The 9,290-nt window shown below is 47.9% G+C and overlaps 3 protein-coding genes across 3 annotated transcripts; 1 reads left to right on the plus strand and 2 right to left on the minus strand.

The window, feature by feature from the left end:
• EPUS_08796 (uncharacterized protein) lies at positions 1–834 on the minus strand (the record flags this gene model as incomplete). Its single annotated transcript, XM_007802921.1, has 1 exon — positions 1–834. The coding sequence occupies one exon, from the start codon at positions 832–834 to the stop codon at positions 1–3; it is 834 nt and encodes a 277-aa protein (XP_007801112.1).
• A 333-nt stretch (positions 835–1,167) lies between these two features.
• On the plus strand, positions 1,168–5,169 carry EPUS_08797 (uncharacterized protein; the record flags this gene model as incomplete). The annotated part of the gene is made up of 3 exons (XM_007802922.1): positions 1,168–2,257; positions 2,453–5,028; positions 5,128–5,169. The coding sequence occupies 3 exons, from the start codon at positions 1,168–1,170 to the stop codon at positions 5,167–5,169; spliced, it is 3,708 nt and encodes a 1,235-aa protein (XP_007801113.1).
• Positions 5,170–5,574: 405 nt separating this feature from the next.
• Positions 5,575–6,603, minus strand: EPUS_08798 (uncharacterized protein; the record flags this gene model as incomplete). Its single annotated transcript, XM_007802923.1, has 1 exon — positions 5,575–6,603. The coding sequence occupies one exon, from the start codon at positions 6,601–6,603 to the stop codon at positions 5,575–5,577; it is 1,029 nt and encodes a 342-aa protein (XP_007801114.1).
• Between the last annotated feature and the right edge of the window lie 2,687 nt (positions 6,604–9,290).

A 9,290-nucleotide genomic window follows, 5' to 3' on the forward strand; every position in this document is an offset into this window, starting at 1 on the left:
CTAAACCTCAAGGACTGTAGAAAAGAAAATGTCTTCCTCCAGTCCAACCTTACACTCCTCACGATCGTTTTCCAACGCTAAATCGTCCTCTAATTCGACCTCGATCATATCCTCTCCATCGCTCTCCAAGTATCGTGGCCGATCGTACCTTTCCCACCGCGTCCCCTTTGCAAGCTTCATCTTGTCCAGCTTACTGCTTGCAAGCCATCGAAGACGGAGTTTGCGATACTGGACAGCACAAATCTGCTCGCCTTGAGCTACAAATCGCCTCTGCTCATCTTCTGCACGCCCACGAGAACCTGCAAGACCAGGATCAACCAGGTTTCCGAATGGCACAACTATGCCTGTTGCGGCCAGTGCTGTCGATACCGGTATTCCCAAGTTGCCATCAGAAGTGCCTTGCCCACCATATTGTTCCATGATCTGAGCGTCAAATATCGTGTGATAGCCGACCACGACGTATATAACTTCCCCTTCGTCAATAGTTTTCTCAATCCACCTGCGGGTCTCTTCCGATTGCACCGCCTCCCTAAACCACCTGCTAGTATTGTTTAAATAGTAGGTTTTCACCTGGTCGGCTATGATCCGAATTGACGTTTTAGATCGCTTCGAGAAAGAGGAGGAGAGAAGGCTGGTAAGATCTGAGGCAAAGGTTCGTTGAGTAGCAGAACGATGGAGGCTGTCATACTGTGTCTGGACTTTCTCTGTTACATCGGAAGCAGTATTAGCATCGTAGAAATTTTGATGAGGCTCATCAACATTGGTAACAAAACGCCCAAGATTAACAGCTGACCGAGGAAGAAAGAGCTGGGGGAGAAGAACGCTCGTAGGCATTGTCTAATGATTCAAATATTTTGACAGTAGCAGTGTCTTGTGAAAACCAGCCGGTGAGATAGTTGGTAGCATTTCATTTATGGTGCTGTCAAGCGAGCACAGCCACAGGTGACACGTAGACCGATTGCGTCTAACTTAGCGCTGCGCCACATATCATGGCCAGCTGAATCGAAGCAAGGCTAATAGATTGCGCTGCGCCACATACCATGGCCAGCTGAATAGCAGCAAGGCTAATGGATTCTGTCAGATTCTTCTACCAAAATCGTGGCCTAACAGAACCTCTCAACTATATTATCTTACTGTCTTTGTTAGATATCTCTGAACCTGAAAATTATGGATGATTATAAGATTTTCGAGGATTATTTACTACAGGACTTTGATTCTGTCTCGACTTTGCTGGCTAGAGGTGATGAAGATGTTAAGATAGAGTTATGTTCACACTATGCTGCGCTAAGACTTAAGCGCTTTTTCCGTTGGGGACAAATGAAAGATTTAGAAGAATCTATTGAAAAAGCAAAACTGGCCGTAGAGAGAACAACTTACAGGCATAAACATCTGGCAGAAAGGCTGAACAACTTAGCGGTTGGGCTTGTGAGCCGATACGAACGCACAGGCAAGATAGAGGACCTGGAAGAGGCAATTCTAGTAGCAAGACAGGCGGTCGAGGTTACGCCAGACGACCATCCTAATCTAGCAGCTGGGCTAAACAACCTAGGAAATAAACTCGGTCACCAATATGAACGCACAGGCAGAATAAAGGACCTAGAAGAGGCAATCCGAATAGCAAGACAGGCGGTCGAGGTTACGCCAGACGACCATCCTAATCTAGCAGCTGGGCTAAACAACCTAGGAAATAAACTCGGTCACCACTATGAACGCACAGGCAGAATAAAGGACCTAGAAGAGGCAATCCAAGTAGCAAGACAGGCAGTCAAGGTCACGCCGGACGACCATCTTGATCTGGCAGCTTGGCTGAACAACCTAGGAAACAAACTCAGTTGCCAATACGAACGTATAGGCAGAATAAAGGACTTAGAAGAGGCAATTCGAGTAACAAGACAGGCGGTCAAGATCACGCCGGACGACCATCCTGATCTGGCAGGAAGGCTGAACAACCTAGGAACCGAACTCGAAAGCCGATACAAACGCACAGGCAAGATAGAGAACCTTGAAGAGGCAATCCGAGTAACAAGACAGGCGATCAAGGTCACGCCGGACGACCATCCTAATCTAGCAGCTGGGCTAAACAATCTAGGAACCAAACTCGAGAGCCGATACGAACGCACGGGCAGGATAGAAGACCTAGAGGAGGCAACCCGAGTAGCACGACAGGCGGTCAAGGTCACGCCGGACGACTATCCTAATCTAGCAGAAAGGCTGAACAATCTAGGAACCAAACTCGAAAGCTGGTACGAACGCACAAGTAAGATAGAGGACCTGGAAGAGGCAATTCTAGTAGCAAGACAGGCGGTTGAGGTTACGCCAGACGACCATCCTGATCTGGCAGGAAGGCTGAACAACTGACTTCCCGTGCGTCGTCATTCATCGTTCTTGTGACAGGCGGTCAAGGTCACGCCGGACGACCATCCTAATCTAGCAGCTAGGCTAAATAACCTAGGAACTAAACTCGGTCGCCGATTCGAACGTACAGACAGAATAGAGGACCTGGGAGAGGCAATCCGGGTAACAAGACAGGCGGTCGAGATCACGCCAGACGACCATCCTGATCTGGCAGGAAGGCTAAACAATCTAGGAAATAAACTCGGTCGCCAATACGAACGTACGGGCAGAATAGAGGACCTGGAAGAGGCAATCCAAGTAGCAAGACAGGCGGTTAAGGTTACGCCGGACGACCATCCTAAGCTGGCAGCTGAGCTAAATAATCTAGGAAACAAACTCGAAAGCCGATACGAACGCACGGGCAGAATAAAGGACCTAGAAGAGGCAATCCGAATAGCAAGACAGGCGGTCAAGGTCACACCTAATGACCATCCTGATCTGGCAGCTTGGCTGAACAACCTGGGAACTAAACTCAGTCGCCAATACGAACGTATAGGCAGAATAGAGGACTTGAAAGAGGCAATCCGGGTAGCAAGACAGGCGGTTGAGGTTACTCCGAACGACTATCCTAAGCTGGCAGCTAGGCTAAATAACCTAGGAAACACACTAGGTTGCCGATACAATCACATAGGTAAGATAGAGGACCTAGAAGAGGCAATCCGAGTAGTACGACAGGCGATCGAGGTCACGCCAGACGATCATCCTGATCTAGCAACTTGGCTGAACAATCTGGGAAACAAACTCGAAAGCCGATACAAATGGATGGGCAAGATAGAGGACCTGGAAGAGGCAATCCGAGTAGCACGACAGGCGGTCGAGATCACGCCGGATGACCATCCTAATCTAGCAGGAAGGCTGCACACCTTAGCACATCATCTCCTATCGTCCAGGCCCTCTAACAGCCTTGAAGCCTTAAAAGCTCTCTTGCACGCTTGGAGTTGTCACAGTGCGATTCCGTCGGTTCGTGTCAGATCCTCTGCCCTGGCAGTGCAACTGCTTCAAAGTCGAGGCGACCACGAACGTGCTTACAAGCTATCGACAGAAACTATCGATCTCCTACCACTCATACATAACAGATCTTTGAGCCACCAGGACCAACAATATGTTGTCTCTGATTTCTCTGGACTAGCCACAAGTGCCTGCTCTCTTGCGTTAGAGCTAGGAGAACCGCCAGAAAAGGCTGCAGATATCCTAGAGCGAGGACGCGGCCTCATTCTTAGTCTCCTGATCGATGATCGGAGCGACATATCCGAGCTAGAAGCAGCCTATCCCGAACTTTGTGGGCGTTATGAGAATCTTCGCTCGGAAGTGAACACCCCTGTTGAAAGTGCCACAGACCAGCGCACACGCAATATGGCTCTTGAAAGACGGACAAAGGCAATTGAGGAACTAAATGAATGCATACGAGTTATTCAACAACTTCCGGACTTCAGCCAATTCCAAAAAGGACTTACTGCCAGGCAGATGCAAGACTCTTCAGCGGACGGCTGCATTGTTTTCATAAATCTTACTGATCTCAGAGGCGACGCCATCATCATAACTCCAAATGGCTTCAAAGCTCTCCCTCTTGTCCATTTCGATGCGATCCAAGCAGAGAGCTGGATCAATCAAAACCTTACCGCGTTTTCGTCGGCGATCCAAGCAGAGAGCTGGATCAATCAAAACCTTACCGCGTTTTCGTCGGACGACCATGGCCAGAAACAAAAGTATTTCCGCCAATTTTTATCATGGTTGTGGCAAAGATGCATCAAACCAATCTTAGATGAGCTACGTTATCCTATTCAGTATTCCGCAGAAAGCTTACCAAGAATATGGTGGATCGGAACTGGACTTGCCAGCTCTTTCCCATTTCATGCGGCAAGCGATCGCTCTGCTGGAGTGACAGAAAGTGCTTATGATCGTGTCATTTCGTCCTACAGCCCGTCTATCAAGGCGCTGATTCATGCTAGAGGACCTGTTCATATGACGGCTGTTTCACGTAGTGACCGTCCAAAAGCACTAATCGTCACTATGCCCCAGACACCCGATGCCAAAGATCTTCCGGGAACGAGCGAAGAGAAATCTGTGGTGACAGCAGCGTTAGGAGGCCCTTGGCACATAACAGCCCTAGACCAACCCGATGTCGCTACCGTCATGGAACAGATTCAAAAATGCAACATCGCGCATCTTGCTTGCCACGGAGTGTCAAACCAGACTGACCCTTCAGAAAGTGGTCTGTTACTGCAGACAGCCGGGACGGCCGCTGGAAAGCCAAGACAGGATATCCTCCGTGTTCGCGAAGTATGTCAAGCCTATCTCCCTCGGGCTGAAATTGCGTACCTTTCCGCATGTTCGACTGCTGAGAACCGGGCTGCAAAGCTGGTAGATGAGGCACTTCATGTCGTCAGTGGATTTCAAGTCGCTGGGTTCAGGCATGTGATCGGGTGTCTGTGGCCGTCGAGTGATCGAGTATGTGTGCAGGTTGCGAAGTCGTTCTACTCCGAGCTCGGTCAATATGGGGGACGTGGACACAAAGATAGGGCTATTGCGCTGGCATTGCATAAGGCTGTCAAGGGAGTTTGCGAAGGCGATGAGTATGGGAAACGACCACTGTACTGGGCGCAGTATGTCCATTTCGGCGCATTACTGGGCGCAGTATGTCCATTTCGGCGCATGATGCAATTGACATCTCCAAGGACAGAATCCTGAGTCATCAGTGATTGTCTCGCTAACTCAACGTCGAAAAAATGACAGATCATCCATTCGGCTAGCTGCAACATCATACAGGCCGATTAAAGGCGGAATGCATTCGCGGCGGTGCATTCGCGACGGCGTATGCGGCGTTTGCGTCTTGGCGGGTATTATGTCATACAAATTGTTAGCAAATCTACCCACTTTGACCATTTGAATAATATGATGATTTTGCATAGAAATCTACACTATTTATTGACGCTGTTATGACTTCCTTATTAGGAATTGGATATACAAAACGTGGTGTTACAGAAATAGCTTTATCCTCTTGTGACCCTGCTCTTGCCTGCCCTTGCATTTGAGCACAAATCAACTTTGGTGTTCTTTCTGCCAAGGCTGCAGCATAATCCTCACGGTAAATCGACTTTAAGCTCACGGGAACGCTATTCTTATAAGGCAGGGTCCCATATTCAGGGACATAAGGGATATCAAATCATAAAAATTACATTGCTAAAGCTCTGTGGAATCGCTATGAATTTCCTCTCTTGTCGACGGAGAGCCTTTGGATTTCTTGGAAGTCAACGTCCACCTGTGAAGCTCCGTATTCCAACGAGGGATCTCGGGGTCAAAGGTTCTCTCAGATTCGTTAAGAGGGGATGGGAAACCATTCCTGAAGTTGATAGTAGGGAGGTGTACGAAGATGGGAGTACCTGCTTGTAAAAAGGTGACAGCCCCCTCTACACTTATTGTGCTGAACTGCCTTTTTGTAAGATCTCCAAACGTGAAAAACATTCCCCTCTTCTCTAATTCCTGTAAGATCGACTCTAGGTCTTGCGAATTACGTATCTGATTATGGAAAACCCACTCATACCCGGTCGGCTCAGTTGAAGATACAAACACGAGACAATGCGGAATCTGAGATTCGGTAGTCTGAAGGCGCTCTAGCAAATATGGAACTTGCTCAATTCCGGTTTGAAGTGTGAGGGGATCATCGGGATTCGACGAGACGGGAACCATTGGTGATTCTGGTGACTTTCGCTTACGCCTGTTCGAAGGCGATGCTTCGTGGGAATCTTTTGGACTACCAGAGGGGAATTGGAAGTCCATGTTCAGAGACTGCGGAGGCTGTGGGCTTCTTGCACCCGGAAAGATAGTAGTGTGCTTAGTAGGATCATGCGGGTTAGTTTCGTCATCTGTGAGAGGTCGGGGCAAAACAATATCCCGGGCTTCTTTGGGTAAAGTGGTATTTTCACCAGAGGTGGAGATGGCCTCATTCGTGGGAGATCGGGACAAAACAATCTCCCGGGCTTCTTTGGGTAAAGTGGTATTTTCAGCAGAGATGGAGACGGGGTAATTGGTAGAACCTGTCCCTCCTCCACTAGGGAAGAAGGTAGTGGAGTGTTTATCACCCTGGGATGCCAAAGACTCAATCATACCGTACATAGGCATGATCACCATAAGGCCACCTTCAGTGCTTTGTCCCTGTCCGACTTTGACCTGCTGCACGACAGGTAGGCTTAAGGCATCTTGCATAGGCATGATTAGCGCAAGACCACCTTCAGTGCTTTTTCCCTGTCTGACTTAGACTTGCTGTATGACAGGTAGGCTTGAGGCATCTTGCATGGAAACGTTGTCGTCGTTCTTGTTATCGCTATCGTCATAGCTACCGTTGCTGCTACCATTACTACCATCGTCGAAATCTTCGCCGTCTTCGCCGTCTTCCCCATCGTCTAGATTCACCATATCGATGTCTTGGTCGGGAGTCGATTGAGTACGAGACTTGACCGATCCCGATGGCGAGATGTCAGGAGAATAATGTGGCGCATTGAGACTACAAGATTGCTCCCTCGGTGACTTGGAATGAAAGCTCTCTGCAAATGGCACAGAGCTCCCAAAGAAAGCGTGAAAAATGTGACGAAATGTCCCAAACGATGTGATCGCCTGTCTTGGGTTGATCTCAATGTCGGAATAAATATAGTCCAGGAATATAAACCTTCGATCATTGTGGAAGGCTCGTTCAAAAACTCGGCCGCAACGACCTTCAATTCGCCACCGCTCCTTGGTATTAACGGTGACCTGAGGACTTGCTTCCTCAGGGAGAGGATCCACGCACATTTCAAGGGTTGAATCTCTCCTAAGCAGCTTTTTGATACTGTCGTTCGAGAACCCTAGTTGAAGCGCCAGACGTGCAAGATGACTCCAGCATGAACCTGTTTTTTGAAACACATGACAATACCTTGCTTTTATCTCGCCCCTTTTCCGTCCCTTTCTCGGTCTGATTTCTGTCATACAAGGGAAATGGCGCTGAGCGATCAAAATCAACTGACGGTATGCAAACCAAAAGCCAGATCCATCTATGCCTGGTCGTATATTTATCGTTGATTCGGTCGTCTGGACGGGTAACCGCCTATTCTTGAGACGAGTGTACGACTTTCGAAGCTCCTTTTGAAGGGTTCCTTTCGCCTTTGGCGGTAAAAGCTTTCGTAAGATTTTCCAACAGGGTTCGAGCCATATAGTGTCTTCCTGGAATGTCCGCAGTGACGGAATAATGGTTTTGATTGCGCAGACCCGTGCCTGAATCTGATCTCGGGTTGATGAACTTGTCACAGAAGGAAAAAGTAGCTTCGACTCAAAATACGATCGTATGAAAAGTTGATCCTCAGTCGAGTAATACGGCGAGCGACCTTCTAAGTATCTAACTGTTTCTAAGTCCAGGTGCTGGGGGCTGACATCACCCAAGATCTCTCCCCAAACATCGGACATAAATTTGAGGTAGTGTGTGTATTCCTATATTATTCAGTAAAGATATAAGTTAATAAAATAGAATGACTAACCTCCAAAAGCTTCATAGGAAGCAGCCGATGGAAGACACCCAAGTGGAACGAATACCACAAGCCACGGTACGGTAAGAGATTATCAAGGGCTTCTCTGAAGGACGTAAAGATTTCTCCATCCTGAAACTGCTTTAGATCTCGACTGCAACTCTCACTAAGTTTGGCCCACCACCAATCGGCTTGCTCTCTCTGTTCGCTGTTTCGAAGGTGACGGATATTTTGGAAGATAGTTCCATGATTGTAAGGCTGCTCTCCCTGGTCCGTACACCGAATAGAGTCCCGCTCCCTTCCTACTAGATCTGTACGTCTTTAGTGGTGTCAGCCGCTATAAGCGAAGATCAAACAAACCTTCCTCATAATAAAATTCCACTCCCCACCATTGCTCAGCTGGTTCGAGATACCCCTCTGCAGCAGCCAGACGATGTCGACCATGCAGGCATATTACTACTTCTTCCGTCGAGAGATCTAACCTTGGTGGGTTGATTGAACGTAGACGTTGAAGAGTAACCCGGTTGTGAGAGAGTATGTGGCGGATCTGGGACCTGCTGGAGATAACTGGCACACGATTGCGTGGTAAAAAGGGTTCGCAGCCAGATGGATCCGTTTTGAACTTGTGAATCAGCGTGTTAACATGTTCAAGGTCAAGATCTCGGACATCGGGGCGTGCCTCAAAGCGAAGATGTCGGATTCGAAGTATACCGCTGCCAGCCCAGGCTGGGTGTTTCGAAACTGTAGTTGTCAATAGTGGCATTGATAATTGTTGCTTTTTTTCAGCGTCATGCCGGTCTTTTAGACTTAAGTCTTGTAACAAACTAGTAAGTTCTTTTACTATGTCTATATTAAGCTACCTTTTTTAGACGCTCTATTCCTGGACTTTCTATTTTTATCCATTAAGCTACCTTTTTTAGACGCTCTATTCCTGGACTTTCTATTTTTATCCCCACTCAAGGAAAATTTCTTTCAACACAACTCCCCACCTCCTCCTTCTCCCCCGGTTCTCTCGCACGAAACAAGTGTGCTTAATATACCCCTTCCCAAATCCTCTGCCCCTTCATCATCCTTGCTGACTTGGGCGGTCTGGACGCGGAGGGGAATCGCCTCATTTGCTGGGCGACCGAAAAGTCGCCCATCTAATCTTTCTGTCCACCAGGCTGCCTTTGTCTTAGTGTGTATTGCATCACGTGGCCCGTACGATTTTGATATTATTCGTTCCATACGAAAGAGCAGCGAAATTCTAACACTCTACAGAACGCAGGTAAGTGGTAGAGATAAGGGGTAGAGGATTCAAGGACTTTCACGCCACGAATAAGTATATTGAAGCACTTAACATTCTAAATATGGAGTAACACTATTCTACCTACAATCGGGAATCAGATTCTGATTCCCTTTCTC

The sequence above is a fragment of the Endocarpon pusillum genome, assembly GCF_000464535.1.
Source record: "Endocarpon pusillum Z07020 unplaced genomic scaffold scaffold1822, whole genome shotgun sequence".
NCBI lineage: Eukaryota > Fungi > Ascomycota > Eurotiomycetes > Verrucariales > Verrucariaceae > Endocarpon > Endocarpon pusillum.